Source organism: Octodon degus, unplaced genomic scaffold (genome assembly GCF_000260255.1).
Source record: "Octodon degus isolate 3935 unplaced genomic scaffold, OctDeg1.0 scaffold00036, whole genome shotgun sequence".
NCBI classification, from domain to species: domain Eukaryota; kingdom Metazoa; phylum Chordata; class Mammalia; order Rodentia; family Octodontidae; genus Octodon; species Octodon degus.
Window position 1 is genome coordinate 14,902,382 of NW_004524612.1, and position 21,488 is coordinate 14,923,869.

General features: G+C 36.4%; 1 protein-coding gene across 10 annotated transcripts in view; it reads left to right on the forward strand.

Moving 5' to 3' along the window:
* The window catches only part of Hmbox1 (homeobox containing 1), a 236,691-nt gene that overhangs the window by 123,819 nt on the left and 91,384 nt on the right, over positions 1-21,488 (forward strand). For all 10 annotated transcript variants that reach the window (XM_023714679.1, XM_023714675.1, XM_004630703.2 and 7 more), the window contains one exon: positions 3,569-3,654. In XM_023714679.1, coding sequence (XP_023570447.1) covers positions 3,569-3,654 — 86 coding nt within the window. The remainder of the gene's footprint in view (positions 1-3,568; positions 3,655-21,488) is intronic.

Here is a 21,488-nt window from a genome sequence, read left to right on the forward strand (position 1 = left end):
GCTGATTTAGTCTTAAGCCGTGGAGTAAAAGAAAATAACAGCCTATTCTTCACTTTATTTCACACATCTGAAGAATAAAGATTTTGAATAGTATGAGATTTTATTATAAGTGAAAAGAAGAAAAGATTTATTCTTCTTAGAGAAGTTATCGAAGGAGAAGACAAAAGAATTAGATTTGGAATAGTTTTCACACTAACTGGTGATTTCACAGAATCAGGGCATACGAAGATACTGCAAGAGGCACATGATTAAGGAAGACTGGATAAGGAGAGAGTGAAGAGAAATATGAGAAACAAGTTTAAAGAACAAAGCAAGCCAAGTAGAAAGGATTCTGCAGTACTTAAGAGATTTGGACATGATGAAAGTTGAATGCTGTTATTGTTTTGAAAATGTCTAATAAAGCCAAGTAAATAACACATCACTACCTATGTCTAAGTTGACCTTAAAGAACTCTTTCTTAAAATACCTTGTATTTTAGTCTTCTTTCTTTTTTTTCTTTCTTCTTCATTTCTTTCTTTCCCCCCTCCAGGGCCTTTGCACTGAACTACCATCAACAACCCTTTGCTTTTTATTTTGAATAATAATATTTATGAAGCAGTTTTACAATTTGAAAATATCTTACATTGAAGAATTTTTTATTTTATATATTATACATGCATTCATTTAAAGATATTATTCATTATAGAGAAGATTTTAAAAACTTTTTAAAGGCAATATTAATTTTACCTGGTGAGGAAACTAGAATGCAGCTTTAAGTCACTTGCTCATGTATACCTTTTTCTTTTATTTACTTACATGTTTAAATGGTGCCAGAGGTTGAACCCAGGGCAAACATTCTACCATTGAGCTATGCTCACTGGTTCCCCTTATCCTTTAAGTTTATTCTGGTTGTGTCTGATTTTTTTTTTATTTACTGAAGATTCTCTGATAAAGCAGTAAAGAGTGTGTGTGTGTGTGTGTGTGTGTGTGTGTGTGTGTGTGTGTTAAGAGGTACATTAGAAACTTGAAAATACAGCCTATGAGATGGTAAGGGAAATTGCTGTTTTATGGACCTGACATTCCTTCTGCCTTACAGCAATCTGTAATATACTATAAGACTGAATAACCCACAAACTAGATGTCCTTATCAAAATAAATACCTTTTATATGATTTAATGTCTACTATAGGTGAATTTGATAAAATAATTTGATATATATTCTAATTTTAATCAGTAGTCAAAAAAAAAAACCATTTAGTAATTTTCCCCTACAAAAGTACATTTTACATTTACACTGAATAATTTTCTTAAATACAATTTCATTTTCCTAGATCATCCTTTACTTTGAAATGTGATACTTTATTTTTAAATTTTCAAATTTTGTAGTTACATAAGAAACCAACTGATTTAATTATGTTAGTTACATAAGCCAATTGGAATTGATACTGCTAAAATTATTTCTTACTCAACTGATTATTGATTATATAGAAAAGCAGTTTTGGAGAAGTCTAGCCATAATTGAAATCAGTATTAAAATGTTAAATATTGAGCCAGGGATATAGCTCAGTGGCAAGTGCAAGGAAGGTCCCAAGTTCGATCCCCAGTACTGCAAAAAAAAAAAAAAAAAAAAGTTAAATATGCATTAGGCAATTTGTTCTTTGTTTTCTTTGAGAATCTGGGGCGGGGGGCATACTTGGGATTGATCCTATTTATTTACCAATGCCAAGCAAACTCTATACCACTGAGCTTCATTCCCAGCTTAAGAAATGTTTCTAGTTACTATCTCCATCCAGTACGTCAGGATGCACTGTAGAGGTGTAGAGTGGAAACTCATCACTATTACCTCTCCACTCTTCCAAAATTCTTAAACAGGAGCATGTAGTCTACCAACAGAATGTGTAACTTGTCTTCATTGAGGGCTGAAATACCTGATCTAAATTAAGGTACAACTGATTCTTTGGTGGTAAGGTGTTTTTCTTACAGTTAATATGCAGAGAGACTTGAACTCCTAGAAAGAGTTTGTGATTCATTCACAAATAGTTTGTAAAGATATTTCTTGTTTTGGTGGTATTGGAGATCAAACACAGGAGTACTCTACTGCTGAACTGCATCTCTAGTTCTTATTTTTCAAGATAAGATCTTGCTAAGTTGCCCATACTGGTTGCACCTTGAGATCCTCCTGTTTCAACCTCCCAAAGTGATGAGATTATAGGCATATGTCACTATACCTGGCTTAATTTTTAAAATAAAGTCTCACACGTTTACTTAGGCTGGACTTGAATTTGGAGTCCTTTTGCCTTAGCATCCTGAATAGCTGGGATTACAGCTGGGGTTACAGGTGTGTTGGCACCGTGCCCAGATTTGTGAAGGTTTTGTGGTCCTTTTCTCAGATCAAAGGTCAGCAAAGTTTTTCTGTAAAGAATTCTGTGGTAAACATTCTAGACTTTGCAGCTAACAGGAAAAACTAAAGCCAGAGTGTAGATACTTACATACAGGAGACAAATAGCCACAAGTTTTTATTGACAAAATTAAATACAGAATAATAATTGAATAAAAACTTTTAAAATATAGGCTCATTATTAGAATCATATAGGCTATAATATTTTACTTTACTTATAAATGCCCCCAAGGATTCTTAGCTCAACAGTTACATGAAAACAGATGGCAGGGCAGATTTGAGCTTGAACAAAACTCAGTGTTCTATTGTTGTATTCTTTGTGAAGATAAAGTATTCACAGAAAATGTGGTCACTTTTAAAGATTTAAATATTTTTATTTAAATATTCTGTTTCTGTGGAGAGAAAGAAGTGTTGCTACTCATCATTCTTGAATGTCTGGTCTTTTGATAATTTGTTGAGTTTTTAAAAAAGCAAAAGCTTGTAACAAACCTCTGAGAGGAACAGTGTGGTCTGTACTGTATAATCCTAAGGACATAGACATTGGGATAGTTTTGAGTATCAGATATTCTATATATTATATGAAGCAGGAAATTAAATGACTTTTCAGTATTAAATTTTAATATTTAGCCATCCCCTTTTGCGTTTTTTTTTCTCTGTACATTGAAAAAAAGATGAGTCACAGGGCAAAGCCTTTGTTAAATGGCTCATATTTTCAGTTGTGAGAGTAATGATTTCTATTCCTGTAACTATTTTAAAGTTTTATAAATGAACTTTGTTTAGCTAAGATGCAAACCCACAAGCTGCTCACAACTGATGTTTATTTTTCTAGGATTTCTGTGTAAGATATATTCATTCCTCAGTAATGAACCTTATATATACTGTATCACAGCCGTGTTCCTCATATGAATTATACACAGCATGCAATTAGCCGTCTTCTGGTATGAGACTTGTATCTATGGTGGCATTCACTAAAATGTCTGTCTGGTGGTGTGATGTTTCAGCACTTGAATATTTGGTGTTTCTTGGTTTGTTGTAATTTCATATTTTCATACAAGTTTGGTCTGTTTACCCTTTATTTTTGTGTCCTTTCTTTCTGTGTTCTCCCCACCTCTCTGCTACACCTTTCTTTTGGCAAAGTTGAGGATTTCTGCCTTCAACATACATTGTTGGTCTTGTCTTCTGTTTTTGTTAGGAGGGACAGCAGTGTGATAAAAGAGGAAATCAAAGCCTTTCTTGCCAATCGGAGGATTTCCCAAGCAGTTGTTGCACAGGTAACAGGTAAGAGCTGAAGAGTCCTTTATTCTGGAATCGTGTCTATTCTCTGCCTTCTGTGCAGATGTTGAATATTGCTTGCATTTCTGCATTGCAGTGCAGATCTGTCAACTTAGGCATAATAATGTATCCCTGTGATTTAAGACCATTGTCTCTCATATCACAGAACTTCTCCAGTGATTTTTTTCTTATGGTAGTAAGTTTTATAGCATTCATAATAAGCAAAAAATTCCCTATTTTGTGACTAAAATAGCATTTCTTGTTTTCTTTTAATTGAAACAGAACTTATGACACACGCACATCCAACTGCTATCTGCATTTCATTTTTTAAAAGCTTTGCAGTCCTCCAAATCTAATCCCTGATTTTACCAGTTAAAAAGTGATTCATGAGGGTAAAGAAAGTTCTTTTAAAACCACTTTTCTGTATGTGAAAGCATTTCCTCAAATGGTTACTGAGAAGATGAGAATTACCATTGTCTTCTCTTTGTCCTTTATATCCCATCCCATTCTCCCCTCCAGTCTTAAGCCCCATCCCTAGTATGTGGTGTATATATGTCATTCTCTATCCAGATTGCTTTTTTTTTTTTTTTTTTTTTTTCACAAAGTTCTTAAATTTGGGTGTAGCCTGTCTTTTCTTTGTTAGTATGTGGTCTACCTTTCATTGATAATAATGATATCTCAAAATATTAGTAGTCTTTAGAGGAAAGAAACTCAACTACATTTCATAGTTACTAAACACTACAAAGCTATGTTATGGTCTTTTGGCCTCTCTGTGTTACTTTTCTTGTTATGAAACACGTGGATCTGTTCTGCAACACCACCTTACAATTTTAAGATATTCTTTTTGTTTTTCTTTCTTTCTTTTTTTTTTTTGTGGAACTGGGAATTGAACTCAGGCCCTTGTGCTTGCCAGGGAAGCGCTTATTCCACTGATCCATCTCCCCAGCCCCAATACTCTTTTTCTTTTCTACACATTGACACAATGCTAATTTTCCTAAAATGTTTTTTGCTGACCACTAATTCAGTTGAAAATGAAACTTGAAATTTAGATGTGCTAAATTTAATATCAAATATCTAAGTTCACCCAGTCCCCCCGCCCTTCTTTGGTTTTGGTTTTTGAGACAGATCTCACTGTGCAGTTCATACTGGCTTCAAACTTAGTATGTAACCTAGGCTGGCCTCAAACTTGCAGTGATCCTCTTACCTCAGCCTCCCAAGTTCTGGGAATAGAGGGTTGTGCCACCATGCCTAGCTTCAATGAGTCTTTCATAATGTGTGTGTTACTTTAGTGATATGCTTCTGAGTGACATTTGTTCATGATAAAAGGCTTTTAAGATACACCTTTCATATAAAAGTCTTAGAACTAAAGAGGGGTATATGCATTTAACTGTTGTAGTCTATAGGTGTTTGTCAGTTTTCTTAAGGAAAGATTTATTTTGGCTTACATTCTTTATCTTGAAAGACTGTGTCATGGTGCTTAAGAGACAGTGTAAGGGCAAATTATACAGGTTTTAGTGAAACTCACTTATGTGTTGTGTTATGGGAAAGATGGAACGTTGTCTTTTTTTGCACTTTTAGCTTCGGTGATAGGAAGCAATATTCTCTTTTAGTTTGCAGGCCTAAAAAATACAAAAAACAAATAAAATTCTAGTTTTATAGGCCAATATTACAAAGTTGCCTTGTTTAGGTGGAAAAATTTCTGAGTAGGTTGAATACACTTGAATCATCTTGGACCTTTCAAACAATTGCTTTGAAACTTATGTAACTTTGATTTAGATCATCCTAAGATAGCTATGATAAGCATTGCTTAGGCATATCCAAAGCACTAGATGTACCATCATGAGCTGAATTTGATACATTAAACATTGTCATTTTGGAAAGAGAAGCTGAAAGTTTTCATATCTTGCTATGCAAAATGTAGTCCATGAAATAGCAAGATTGATTTCACCAGGACACTTATTAAGAGTGCTACCCTATACCCAGCGAGATAGCTCAGTAGACTAAGCATCTGCTTAGGCAAGTTCAGGGTCCTGGAGTCATCCTTGGTACCACATGCTACAGCAGCCCCACCCCAAGTGTGCTGAGCCAGCCACTGAGACCAGGCATGGTGGCACATAGCTGTAATCCCAGAGCTGGGTTGGCTAAAACAGGACGATCACTGTGAGTCTGAGCTGCGAGTCCGAGCTGTGTAAAGAGACCCTGTACCAAATACATTTAAAAAACCAAACAAATAAAAAAACCCCTCAAGTAATCTAAGTTTCAAAATACTTTTCTAGCAAGGAGACTGATAAACTTTCCTGGTCTTAATTTCTATGGATTAGAATTGCTTGATATTGCTTGGTAATATGTCATCTCCTGTTTTTGAAAGCAAAAGATAGAAAAGGAAGTTCCTTAAAATGTGATTCCAGCTTCCTTTTTTTATTGCCATCTTCAGTATACTCCCTGAGCTCAGCTACTTTAAATTTTTAGAATTCTGATCATTTGTATGCTTCCAATTCCTTGGTTGTACCTGGTAGGCCTCATCACAGCCTTATCAGTTCCTCTTAACTAAAATAAACTTAGTTATTATCTTCATTTGATTTGGATGTAATTCATATGTATAATTAATTAGATCTAGTTCACTGCCCTGCCTTTACTCTATACTGCTGCAGTATAGAGTAATATTCTTCAAAGGCTGTGACTTTTTCGTACATTGGCTCAGAGAATCTAGCATTAAACCTATACCATCAACATTTTACATTTACCTAGTTACCTTATAGAACTACTTCATGGTGTAACAGGAGTGTTACACCACAAATAAGGACTTAACACAAATTATACATGTGAAAAACTGTCCAGCGTAACTTCCCTAGGAATAATATTTGCTCAACAAATGCTACATGAAGTTATGCCCATAAAGAAGTTGAAATTTTCTTTTATCTCCAAGGCTGGAAAATGAGAGTAATTGATAACCAGATTCATTTATTTGTCATCTAGATCACCTTACTGAGTTGGGGTGTGTGTATGTGTGTGTGTGTGTGTGTGTGTGTGTGTGTGTGTGTGTGTGTCTACAGGGTCTCACTACACAGATTGGACTCATAGTGATCCTCCTGTTTTTAGCCTCCCAAGTGCTGGGATTATAGGCATGCACCACCATGCCCAATCTCAATCGCTGTCTAAGCGCACCCCATGGGGCAGCTCTGGCAAGGTATGTGGTGCCGGGGATCGAACCCCAGTCCCTATGCTTTGCCTAAGCAGGTGCTTTACTCCACTGAGCTATTTGTGTGTTATTAAATATGTTACATTTTTTTGTCCAGCCTGTCCAGCTCTCAATCTAAGAAAAGTGGAGCTAATTGTAGAGGTGAGGTCTTACTAGGTAATAGTGAATTAATGAGAACCTCAGTGAAGTCTGGCCTTATAATTCATCCATCTAGGATAAGAACCTGCCTGAATAGGGAAGGCCCTGTAACACCTAGCTCAATCTCTAAAATATTTTAATTATATAAACATAGTTTTCTGTCTTTAAACAAGTTTGTCAAATATATCTTAAAAGAATATATAATGACATCAGCTCTAAAATAAAGTTTAAGGTATAGTGTTGTAGAATCTTATTCTTTAACAAATCCCCTAAAAGTCATTTAAGGTCAACTGTACAACATGAAATGAACTTTGATATAAAAATGATATAAAAATGAGAGCAAATGGTGCCTAACAAAAGAAAATGCTAAATAACAAAGTGTATTAAGGTACAAAATTATAACGTGTGCTATTCCAGAAACAAACAGACCTTTCTTTTTATAGATTTGGAGGATTTCTCTAATAAGATAAACAAGAAGTTTGTGTGTATGGTCTGTATAAATATGCTACTGATAGGAAAAATGACAATATAAACAGGATATAATAACAGTGCCTGCTGAATTCCCAGCATGTTATTTGTAGCTTTCTTCACAGTTGCAGCTGCTCCCACCCAGGGTGGATTTTTACTTCTGTAAGACGCCGGCAAAGATTCTAAACTCTCACTAACAATGATAATGGAGTAGTGAGCATAGACTTTACTTTAGTAATAAACACATGTATTGTATTTGCTTCCAGGGTAAATTGTGTTCCTAGACGCTACAGATTCTTAGAACATAAATTCTTTAAATCACCTTGGGGGGTGGATCATGCACAAAGGATAGATGGATAAATGAGCAGAACTTCTCTCTCTCTCTTTTTTTTTGGCGGAACTGGGGATTGAACTCAGGCCCTTGCGCTTGCCAGGGAAATGCTTATTCCACTGAGCCATCTCCCCGGCCCCCGAGCAGAACTTAATGTATGTTTCTAAACCAAAGATATATACTAGTTGAGTTCATATCTGAGAAAAAATAAATATATGGAAGATAAACATTTAGCACTTATGAATTTCAAGAAACATTATAATTTTGTATTTTTTAAAAAATTATAGTAGTGTAGTGGAAAAGCAGCAGAATTTTAGGGTTCTACCTTTCTGACATTAGATTGCCTGGTGACCTGGAGTCTCATCATTTTCCAAAAAGTTTTTGTCTTGGTCCATTTGGGCTGGTAGTTATAACAAAATACATACAACTGGATAGCTTCTTATAGTTCTGGAAACTACAAGGTCCAAGATCAAAGCCAATTCAGTGTTGGCGAGAGCCCTCTTCTGGCTTGGACTGCCTCTTGCTGTGTCTTCACATGTTTGAAGCATGAGAGATTAGCTTTTGCTTTTGACCTTGTTTTTCTAGGCACAAATTCCATTCTTAAAGTTTCAGCCCACACAAACTAAATCACTCCTTGAAGGTGCCCCCCTTAATACTCTTTATCTTGAGGACATTTTCATGAATTTTGGGGAGACATAAACACTCAGAACATAGCAGTTTCCAAGTGTGTTCAGCGGAGCTGTTACCAAATCTAATCAAGTGCTTGAACAAACTACAACTGGGCTCTTATACCAGAGAGACCTATAAGATTTTGAAGTCGTTCAATATTTATTAATTTGGGGCTGGGGAGATAGCTCAGTAGTCTAATCACCTGCCTGGCAAGCACAAGGACCTGGGTTTGATCCCTGGTACTACATGCCCTGTTGGCCCTGGAACCCCAGGTGTACTGTGCTAGCCACTGAAACTGGGCATGGTAGCACATCCTTATAATCCCAGCGCTGGGGAAGCTGAGACAGGAGGATCACTATAAGTCCAAGCTGCGTAGTGAGACCTTGTACCAAATAAATAATTAAGTAAAATATATTCATTCTACCTTGCAAAAAGCTTTTAGTATCAGAATGTGTCAACCTCAGTTAAATTTAACTATATAATTTGAAACCCCCAAAACTGAACTTAGAGGTATACAGGTCAAATGTGGGGTTTTTGTTTTTGTTTTTGGTACTGGGGATCGAACTCAGGACCTTGTGCTTGCCAGGCAGGCACTTAAGCCACTGAGCTATCTCCCTGAAAGATTTTTTTATTTTGTTTTGTGAAATTGGAGAAGGATTTTTTTTTGTTGTTGTTGTTAGTTGAGGCTGCCTTAGGGCATGTCTGGTGCGGCTTGTGGAGCTGGGGATTGAATTGTGATCCCCTGTGCCTGACTGCATTTGCCCATGCTGCACTTTAAATAACTGAGATACCTGATTTTTTTATTTTTAAAATCACTTTTCTTGAGATACAATTTACATACAAGTACAATCCTTTCTGAGTTGTAGCAAATTCACACAGTAGTGTGTAATCATTACCAAAACTCAAGACATATAACTTTTTCAGTATTCCATCAACTTCTTTCAGTCCTGTTTGTAGTCAGATACTTCTATCCCATGGCAATCACTCATCTGCTTCTTGACTGTATTGTTTTGCCTTCTGTAGAAATTTATGTGACTGTAATTGTACAATGTATAACTTTGGTTTCTGGCTTTACTTAGATGATTTTGAGATTCATTAGTGTTTTTATGTGCATTATTCATAAATTAAATACTGAGTTCTATTTCATTGAATAAATAGAAGAACATTAATTAGCCCATTACTTATACGTTAGTATACACTTGGATTATTTCCAGAACTTGGATAATATGAACATTTATCTACCAGTTTTTGTGTGGGATGTATTTTAGTTCACATACAATTGGGATTGTGGGGTTTTGGTAAGTATATGTTTTAACTTTTTACGGACTGCCAAATTGTTTTCCAAAATATGATTATGTCTTGCATTTTCCACCAGCAGTGGGTTAGTATTCTAGGTGCTCCATACTTTTTTTAGTAGTTGATATTTGTACTTTTCCATAAATTTAGTCAGTCTAGTGCATATGTAATGGTATCTCACTCTAGTTTTGTCTTGCATTTTCTTAATGGCAGTTATGTTGAGCATCCTTGTATATGATTATTTGTTGTTTATATATCTTTTTAGGTGATGTGTGTCATGTGGTTTGCCCATCATATTTTATTTTATTTTTTATTTTTTGTCTTTTGGACACAGGGTTTTGCTATGCAGTTCTTTTTTTCTTTCATTTTACGGAAGGGTCTACAGGTGTTCAGGGTCTCACTGCTAGTCTGGTAGTGATCCGCCTATTTACAGACTTGCAAAAGCTGGGATTACTGGTGCACGCCACCATGCCTAATCTCAATTGTAGGCTCAGTGCGCCCGGGGGCCAGCACAGCAGGCCTGGGGATCAAACCCCAAGCCCCTGCATCTGCTTGCAGGTGCTTAAACCACTGAACTATTTGGCCAGCCCTTACTATGCAGTTCAGATTGGCCCTGAATTCACTCTAGTTATTTATCTTTTTTTATTTCCTTATGGCTTATGTTTTTTGTGTCCTATAAAAGATGAAGAACAAAGTCTCAAAGATTTTTTTTTTTTTACTTGTATTTGCTTCTAGAACTTTTTATTTTACTGTTCGTCTTACATTATGGACTATTTCAAGTTAACTTTTACACCTGTATCAGGTAAAGGTTGAAGCTTCGTTTTTTTTTCCATATGGAGATCTGATCGTTGGTACACCATTTCTTGAAAATTCTAGCCTTTCCCCTTTCAGTTATATTACCATGTTTGTGAAAAAATAAATTGAACATAAAAATATGGTATATGAAATTCTTTTATCTTTTGCATTTCTGTTGTAACTTTATTGTTTTTTTGCTTGTTTTGAGACTTAGTCTTGCTATATAATCTAGACTAGCTCTAAACTCACTGTGGAGCTCAGTCTGGCCTTGAACTCATGGCAGTCTTACTGCCTCAGCCTTTCAAGTACTGCGATTATGTATGTGTTACACCAAACCTGGCTTTCCATATGTACTTTAGAACAAAGTTTTTCCATTTCTACAGAAGTACATTTTATAATTAGTTTGGGATTGGACTTGTGTTAAATATACAGTATAATCAGTCTGAGATTAGGAATTGATATTTTAACCATAATGTGTCTCAATCTATTAACATGGTATATATCTCCTCTTGTATAGGTTTTCTTTGTTTCTTAATCATGTTAATACTTTTTTGTTATTAGATCTTACACATATTTTCTTTAATTTCTCTGTAAATTTTTTTTTTTTGCTATTGGTGCTGTTTTAATTTTGATACCTAGTTTCTTGTGTCTTAGAGCAGTTGATTTTAGTATACTGATCTTAGTTCTTTGACCCTGCTTAATTTGTTCTAGTAATTTTTAAAAATCAATATTTGGCATTTGTTCACAATCTTCTATAGAGATAACTTCACTTCTTCCTTTTCAGTTTGTATTTATTTCTTTTTCTTTCCCTATTGCTTGGACCAGGCCCTTCAGTTCAGTCTTGCTCATTGTGATGAGAACAGATATTTGGCTTATCCTCAATGTTATGGAACCGTGCATTCAGTCTTTCACCACTGTGACTGCAGCTATAGGCTTTCCATAAGTGTTCTTTATGCGGAAGCCTTTAAGGAAAGTTCCCTTCTGATGCTAATTTTAAGAGTTTTAAAATTGTGATTGGATGTTGTATTTTGTCAGATGCTTTTTTTTTTTCATCTATTGAGTTGAATATGTGATTTTGTGTTTTATGTTCATGTTTATATTTAATTATATTGACTTGCATTTGGGGGAAAACTCCATTCAGTCATGGTACTCTAAATTCTTTTTATGTTGTTTGATTTAATATTCTGATGTTTTTTAAAGACTTGTTGCATCTGTGTTCACTAGAGATATTGTTTATTTATTGTATTTTAGGACAGGGCTGGGATTATAGGCATGTACCACCATGCTCAGTCACAGTCACCATCTCAGTACAACCTTGGGGACAGGGCCAGCATGGCATGCTGGGGATCAAACCCTGGCCACTGCGCTGTGCCTAAGCAGGCACTTTAGACTGCTGAGCTATTTGGCAGGCCCTCTAGAGGTATTGTTTTAGATTGATATTTTGTTTTTTTCTAATTCTTGTTTTGTCCATGGTTAGTGTTGCTATCATGGTAACACTGTCTGTGAGTTGGAAAGTGTTCGTTTCTCTTGTATTTTCTGGACAAGCTAGTATAGAATTGGTCTAATTTCTTCCTTGAACTTTTTTACTGTGAGACTGTGCCTTTCTTACTGTGGTCAATAGCTTATATGTGGCCATGAACTATTGCCTAGGTCTAGTCCTATAAAGTTTATTCCCGGCACTGAAGTCAGCAGCATAAAATATAAAGCAGTAGACATTATCAGGCCCTTGCTTTCTTCTGCTTTGGGCTTGCTAGGCAAGTACTTTTCAACTGAGTTACATGCCTAATCCTTTTTTTTTTTTTAATATTTTTTTATGTTGAACAATTGTTAAATTGTTCAGGCTGCCCTCCAACTTATTATCCTTCTGCCTTAGCCTCTTAAGTAGAGGGCATGATAGCCATAGGCTACTACACCTGGTTGATTGGACCCTTAATCCCTTAAATTTCCAGCTCTTTCCTATGTGATTTTACATGTGGCAAGAATATTTTTTTCCTGACAGTTTCTTAAAATAATAGGCTTACAAACTACAAACTAAACTGAATTAGCTTTGGATACAGCAATGGCCCTTCTCTTTGGTCTTGTGACAGCTGAGTGAAGAACGCTATGAGATTTTTGCTGCCTGTAGCAGTTTAAAAAATATTGACTAACCTGTCTATAGATCTCCTAAGCAGATCTGTGAAAAACATCTTGGTTTTGAAGCCATTCATTATAAAGTTATATTACAGTTTGTGACATTATCCCCAGGCTTGTTATCACTATTCTTTTGGTGAAAAACTCTTAGAAATTCCTAATGTGATCTTCTGCTTGATATTTTGTTTATTTTTTTATTTTTGGAGGGTTTTTTTTTGTATTTTTTTAGGGAAGGGTCTACAGGATGTTTAGGGTCTCACTACTAGATCAGACTCATAGTGATCTGCCTATTTACAGCCTCCCAAGAGCTGGGATTACAGGCCTGCACCACCATACCCATTCTCAATCATATTCTCAGCGTGCCCCAGGGGCAGGGCCAGCAGGGCCAGCATGGCAGGCCTGGGGATCAAACCCCTAGCCCCTGCCAGGCGCTCTAATCCACTGTTATTTGGCCAGCCTTGCTTAATATTTTGAGTCATTTTTAGGAACTAGAAAATACCATTTTCTTCCTTCCTCCCCCCAACCCCTTTGGAGTGGCAGATGGGATTAAACCCAGGACCCTTGCACTGAGCAATATCTCCAGCCTTCCAAACCCCTTTGTGTTTTATGTTCTATTTTCAGACACCATCTAAGTTGTGTAGGCTGAACTTGAACTTGCCACCCTCTTTCCTCAGCCTCCCCAAATTCTGGGATTACAGCTCTGCACCATACTAAGAACATCTTCTCTTTTCTTTTCTCCTTTTTCCCTTTTTCCTTTTCTTTTTCTCACTTCTCCTCTCTCTTCTTTTGTCTCTCCCCTTCCCTCCCCTCTCCTGCCTTCCCCTCCATTCTCCTCACTTTTTTTGAGACAAGATCTCACTATGTTGCTCATAGCTATCCTCCAACTCAGCCTCCCTCCCAAATGCTGGAATTATAAGCACGTACCACCATGTTTAGCTTGCCATTTTCGTAGGTATTCTTCTTCAACAGTTTTAAGGAAGATTATTCTTTGTTAATAAATACTTTTTGAAGGACAGTTATTACCATTTTGTCTTGATTTTTCCAGGAGATAAACAGTATAGTTTGATTGCAGGTTTGAAAATAGTTATGCATAGTAATGATATTAAGAAGCATAGCTGTCTTCTGACCCTGTTGTTTTTAGTTTGGGCACAGCTTTATTTATCATTCTAAATCCCTAAAAGGACACATAAAGCCATAATGAGAGCTGTATAGTCAGTAGCTCTACTGCATACTAGCATGCACTATCTTAGCTGGACCGCTTCCTTTTTTTTTTTTTTTTTTGCGGAACCAGGCATTGAACTCAGACCCTTGTACTTGCCAGGGAAGCGCCTATTCTTCTGAGCCATCTCCCCAGCCCTGGACCTCTTCTTTACAGAGGTTTTATTTTTAGATGTCATTTATTTAACACTTACCAAGTGCTAGAGGCTGTGCTAACTGTTTTCTAGATATGAGAAGCTGGTGTGAACTTCAAAGATACTATCAAGGCCAAAGGAGACTGGCTCATTTGCTAGTAGCTGTGCTGCTGGTTGATGTTTCTTTTGCTGCAAAGCTAGTATCCCTAACATAGCAATTCAATATGAAGAGGAGGTACAATATCATTTGGTGGCCAAGGGCAGGACTTTGAGAGTGAACTACTGGGTTCAAAATCTGATTTCAATCCTTACTATTTATATAACTGTGGGCAAGTTATTAAACAAATGCCCTACTCTTTAGTTTTTTGTTTCTCCCCTAGAAAATGGGAGTAATAATTCCTACCTAAAAGAGTTCAGCTTGGTTGTTTTGTTTGAGGTGGAAGTCTTCCCATGTTACCCTGGCTGGCCCCTAACACCTGAGCATAAGCAGTCCTGGTGCCCCAGCCTCTCACATAGCTGGGACTACAGACATATACCACAGTGAAGGGTCTAAGAAAGTTTTGTTTTTTTTTTTTAATTTGGAAGTTCTGGAGGTTGAACCCAGGCAGTGCTGATATGCATTCCCAGCTTTTTAAATTTTTAATTTTGAGACAGGATCTTGCTAATTTGCCTAGACTGGGTTAGAATTTGCAGTCCTTCTGCCTTGGCTTCCTGAGTAGCTGGTATTATAGTTGTATACCAACGTGGTTAGCCAAAGCGTTTTTGAGTAAATTAAATGAGTTAGTTTAGGTAAAGTATCAAATGACACAATAAACACTGTAAAAATTTATTATGATTTATATAACTTATCATAACTGCTTCATTTTAACCATCATTTCTCATTCATCTTTCTCCAGAGTGACTTTTGTGAAGCTAAGCTTCCTGCAACTGTTAACAATTTCTTAGCCCTTGTCTACTTAATAATGAACTTGCAAAAAAAAATAAATTTAAAATTTTACAATAAATTTACTTTTTTTGTTGTTTTTGAAGTAACATCTCACTGTGTAGTTTAGGCCAGCCTTGAACTGTTTAACGCAGACTGGCCTCAAACTCAGCCTCAGCCTCCCCTGAGTGCAGGAATTACAGGCATACACCAACATGCCCCCAGAATAAACCTTTTCTTAAAAATGCTTAATGAGATCTCACTAAGTTACCCAGGCTGTTAAAAAAACAAAACAAAACAAAACAAAAACCCTCTTCAATTCAAGTGATCTTCCTGCCTAGCCTTCCATATAGTTGAGACTACAGATACATATCACCATGCCTAGCTTAAATTATTTTTTTTTAGAAAATATGTATTATTGTTGCAAATCTGTACCAAACCTGATGGAACACACTATGCACCAATGAGTTAGAAGGCAGCTTTTATTACACCAGCAGGCTGGTAGGAACCAGATCCAAATCACCAGCCCCTGCTTTGAGTAAAATAGCAACTTGTAGACATTTTGTAAGCAGGAAGTACAAAGTCGATAATGGATTATTCTATACTTGGCTATATGTTTGGTCACAGGTTGTCAGGCAGATGTGTCTGGGGCAGGTTTAGCTAGAGGGGTCATTCATCATGAGGCAGGAAGGTCTAGGGAAATTAAGGACTGAGTAAGCAGGTAATATTAAGTGTCCTTGACAGGACTGTCCTGTCCCGGGTAGATAGTCCTTGAAACAGGCTAGCAAAACAGGATATGTTTGCAGGCTATTGTGCAGCTGGTCAGATAGAGCTGAGTCAAATTGTCTCTGAGTTGCAGCTGGGTAGTTTAGTCAAGGCTGGCTAGGTCTGATGGTCCAATTATGAAGCTATTATTTTTAAAGTTTTCTATTACATTCTGAAGTACCTTCAGAAAGGTATACAGTGCTAAATCTTTCTGTGTCATCCATAGACTCCCAAGAAGGTGAACATTAGTTTCGTAGACATATTTTATGTATTAAAAGAAAATAAACATATGCATAGTTTCTTTCTCATTTTGTGCCAGTAAGGAGGTATGTCATGTCAGATATTCTACATATAGCTTTTTAAACTTCGAAATTATCTTGTATTAGTGTATAAGGAATATTATTTCACTGTTTTTTACTCATCATTCACATTTGGCAATTCAATGATTTGAGACATTAGGGCTGGCCAGATAGCTCCACAGACTAAAGCAGTTTGATCCCCGTGTGTCATGCTGGCCCCATCCCCAGAGTGTGCTGAGACAGCGATTGAGACTGGGTGTGGTGGTGTGTGCCTATAATCCCAGCACTTAGGAGGCTGAAAATAGGAGAATCACTATGTGTCCGATCTACCTGGTAAGACCCTGTTGACCCTGTAAACCCTATACCAAATACTACTAATACTACCAATAATAATAATAGTAATCATTTGAGACATTTAAAATTTTGTATGTAGTAAGCACTAGCTAAATATACTTGCTTAATACATTAAGCATAATGTTTTTAGATAGAGATTTCAGCTTGTCTTTGTGTGTGCTTGTGTGTGTGGTGCTATGAATCCAACCCAGGGTTTGTAGGCAAATGAGTTACCACTGCGGTACACCGATAGTCCCTGATTTTATTGTTCTTGAAAATACAATTACTTTTGTATGAGTAACATTTCTTTTTTTTTAATTCTACTTCTTTTGGCCATGTATTTTATCTTACAGAAATTTGCCCTATAGTAATAATATTCACATATGTCTAGAATGGTTACTGTACAAAAAGGTTTACTGCACATGATACAGTAGCAACTTTTGTTCCTCAGTAGGGAGGTAGTTTGATACATAGTGGTATGTACATAATATGGAGTACTATTAGTCCCTAAAAGAATAAGGCAGCTTTATTTGTTTGAAGTGGAATGAAGGGAATGTGTGGAGAAGTGACTGAAAATTACTTAGTTTCATTCCTTTTGGATTTTATACTCTATGCATGACTTTCATATTTTAAAAACAATGAGAAAAAAATTAAAATACCAGTTTTGTAAATATATACTGTGTCACAGACCCAAAAATAATTTTCCCTGCCCAGATTCATCCAAGAAGTCATCAGTTTGCTCTATATGTTGTCTGATATCAGTCAGAATAACAGGCAATTAATGTTGATTCTAAAATTTATCTATGAGACTAAAATTCATAGTAAGGATATCTAAGAGAATCTTTATGGAGATTGGGGGAAAGAATTTGAACAAATTTGCCATACCAAAGAATAGGTAATACAGGGTCATTGTTGTGTAGATGTATTACATGTTATACAGACCAGAGTTTATTAATAGACTCTTGGAAATATGGGAATTCAACTTAAATAAAGGAAACATGACAAATATGTTAGAACATCGTGTTTCCCATTTATTAAAAAAAATATGTGTCAATATCCAACCAGGAACAAAGATCAGTTTCCATGTGTAAAGAACTAAATATATGTTAATATAGTACAAAGAAAAGATTTTACACTACTGTTTGAAAATATTAAATATTTTTACTGAAGCCGCAAGCGAAATAGCTCAGCAGACTAAGCATCTGCTTTAGGCAAGCTCAGGGACTGGGGTTCAGTCCCTGGCACTATATGCCACATGAGCCCTGCTTTCAGGTAAGCTGAACCAGCCACCAAAACCAGGCGTGGTGGCACACACCTGTAACCCCAGCGCTGGGAAGACTGAACACAGGAGAACCACTGTGAATCCAAGCATAGTGAGTTCCTTTACCAAATACATTAAAAAATAATAATATTATTATTTTGAGATAGGAAAATCTTTCCTGATTCACGAAACCCCAAACATAAATTTGTATAGATATGGCTCTATGAAAAGTTTATGTTCAATAAATGATACCTTAGGCAAGATTCATGGTGAAAGGTGTTTATAGCATATAAAGCAAAAGTTTGGTATTTAAGATATATCAAAAGAACTCTTAAGGGCCAGGGAGATAATTCAGCTGCACAGTGCCCACCTAGCAAGTGCAAGGTCGTGAATTTCATTGCCAGTACCCAAAAAAGTAGTGAAAAGAGCTCTTAAAACTATTGTGAAAGCAACAAATTATCCAAAAAATATGTGGAGGATATCAGTGTATAACTTGAACCAGACAAAATATAAATGGCCACTAAACATATGAAGGATTTGAAGCCTCTTAGAAAATTAAGTAACAGTTTAATTGTAAGATAAAAAGGGGTTGGCCATCATAGCAGAAAACATGAAAAAATCAGGGAACACTTCTGTAGCATTTTTGGGCATTCTTACCTGTAAAAACAATACAACAGAAACTGAAGACAAATATATCTTTAGGGAAGCAATAGTAGAAACTTGAAACATATTAAACTAAATAAGAATTCTAGAGCAAAACCAAAGAAAATAATGGGGACTGACACTTGCTGCCTCTGTTATGGAGAAGGAACTAATTTCCCTGAAAGAATATTAATTATGAAAGGGTAAACCATGATCTTTTGCTTACCAGTTAACAGTTTCAAGAGGTAGACCAAAAGAAATAATTGGAGTATCCCTGTATAAAATTGATTTAATATCAAAGTCCCATATCCATCAGCAGCCGTCCCCTTCTTCTCCTGTCTCCAGTACCTAACAAGCACTAATTTACTTTCTGCTTCTAGATTTATGTTTAGGCAGACTTGTAGACAAAATGTGAACTTTGGTGTCCGGCTTCCTTCTACTTAGCATGTTTTCAAGTTTCATCTAAGTTGAAGACTGTTAGCCTCTCATTCCTTTTAGTAAGTGAATAATATACCATTATTTTTTATTTCTCTATTTGACAGATAATGGACATTTGTTTTATTTACACTAATTGGCTATTCTAAATGCTATGAATATTTTGTTTTCAAGGGGTTTTTTATGTATTTAGTACAGGGTCTACAAGGTCTTACTATACAGATCAGATTCGTAGTGATCCTCCTGTTTTCAGCCTGCCAAGCATTGGGATTGCAGGCATGCGCCACTATACCCAGTCTCCATTGCAGTCTCAGCATGCCTCAGGGGTGGGGCTGGCATGGCATGCCGGGGATCGAATCCCAGTCCCTGCATCTGCCTAAGCAATGTACTTTAATCCGCTGAGCAATCTGGTTGGTCCTTGTGGTCAAATTTTTGTGTGGACAAATTCTCAAGAAGATATACCTAAGAATGAAATTACTAGGGCATAGATTATTCCTTGTTTAATGTTTGGAAGAATTTACACACACACACACACACACACACACACACACACACACTCACGCACACCTAGAGCCTTCACACTTAGCTATATCTCCAGGTTTGTTTTGTTTTGTTTTGGTTTTGGTTTGAAGGTTTTTGGTTTAGTTTGGATTTTTTTGTTGTTTATTTTTGGCACCAGGAATCAAACTCAGGACCTCAGGCACACTTGTACAGCTGAGCTATATACCTGGCCCTTGTTGGTTTTGGGGTTTTTTGTTTGTTCGTTTGTGTGTATGTGTTTTAAACTGGAATTTGAACTCAGGACCTTGAACCTTGGATTTTTGTTGTTGTTGTTGTTGTTGTTATTATTAGGAAGGAGGGTATCATTTTAGGAAAGAGTCTCGTTAAATTGCCCAGGCTGGGCTCAGTCACAGGATCATCTGCCTCAAGGATTACAGGCATGTACCACCACCCCCTGCTACAGTTTGCCATTTCACAAATGCACTATCACTCAATAAGGATCTGTCGTATTTTCTTTGGAGAAATGTGAATGAGATTCTTTTTCCATTTCTAATTGGGTGAATCAAAGAAGTTTCTTGTTAGATATAGATTTGCAGGTATTTTCCCTCAATTCTCTCAAATTTGTGGAAGTTTTTTTAAACTTTTTTTTTTTTTTTTTTCATTTTGTGGTACTGGGCATTGAACCCAGGGCATTATGTGTGCTAGGGAAGCATACTGACTCACATCCCCAGTCCTTTACATCCCTGCTTCCCCCTACTTTTTTTGGGATAAGTTTTTAATAAATTACCCAGGTTGTCCTCAAACTTGTGGCCCTCTGCCTCACCCTAGCAAACAGCCAAGCGTTTTGTTTTGTTTTTCTTTTGACTTGTTTTGGTGGAGGTTTTTGTTTGTTTTAGGTTTTTGGTTAATTGGTTTTTGTTTGCTTGTTTTGCACTGCGGTCACACTTGGTAACCCAAGTTGACAACTAACAACACTCTTACATTCTTGGTAGTGTCCTCTTAAGTACACAAATTTAGGTTTGATAAAGTCTATATTTTTGTTGCTTTAGCTTATGGTGTCTCAGCTGAGAAACCATGGCCTAAAACATATTGAGTAGATTTATATCCTTTTATTCTTCTAATAGTTTTACACTTTTAGCTCTTACATTTGTCTTTGATCCATTTCAATTAATTTTTGTAAGAAAGAATCCAGTATCATTCTTTTGAATTTTTTTGTACCTTTGGATTTTTTTAGACAGCGTCTTATTAACTAGTTTGGGCTGGCTTGAACTCATTCTGCAGCCCACGCTCTCCTTGAACTTTCAGTGATCCTCCTGCCCCTGCCTCGTGAGTCTTGGCATTACATTACCACCACGCTCAGCAGTGGTACCTCATTTCACAAACTCAATCCTGTAACCAGAGTCATGGAAAGAATTCAGTTCACAACTTGAGGTAGCACTGTACTCTTGTAAAAATCTAATTGACCATTATGGATTTAATTCTTGTCCCATTCTGTCCCATCGATCGGTATTGTTTTGTTATGTTAGTATGCAGTCTTAGTTTCGGGACCTTCATAATAACTTTCGAAATCAGGAAATGTGACTCCTTCAACTTTGTTATTTTTGTTGTTGCTTTTGGTTTTGAGGAACTTGGGCTTTACTCCAAGGCCTTTGCACTGAGCCGCATACTCAATATGTTTTGTAAAAATGTTTTTATTTTGAGACAGTCTTGCTAAATTGCCAAGGCTGGCCTTGAAGTTGTAGTCTTCCTGCCTCAGCCCCCATGTGCACTGGGATTACAGATGTATATCACTACACTCAGTTACAGTTTTCTTTGTTTGCAATGGCTTTTTCTGGTTTAGGTGTCAGTATATTAAGCTTCATAAAATGAGTTGGGAAATGTTGGTAGTTTTTTCTGGAGAGCAATTTATTTTATCTTGGTTATACCATTTGGTGCTATGAAGTTGTTCATAGAATTTCCTTGTAGTCTTGTATTCCTATAAGGCAATTTAGTAATGTTCCTTTTATTCATACTTTTAGTAATTGGAGTCGTTGGTTTTTCATGTTTGGGGGGTGGTTTGAAGTAGGATTTCTCTTATGTAGTTTAGACTGGTCTTAAACTCAAGCAATCATCCTGCCTCAGCCTCCTGGCACTGGGGTTACAGGCATGTACTACCAGGCCAGTCTTTTTCTTGGTCATTTTACCTAAAAGTGTATCAATTTTGTTGATCTATTCCAAGATCTATCTTTTCGTTTTATTATTTTCTTCATAATTCCTCTTATGATTTCTTTTTTTTTTTTTTTTTAGAACTGGGGATCGAACTCA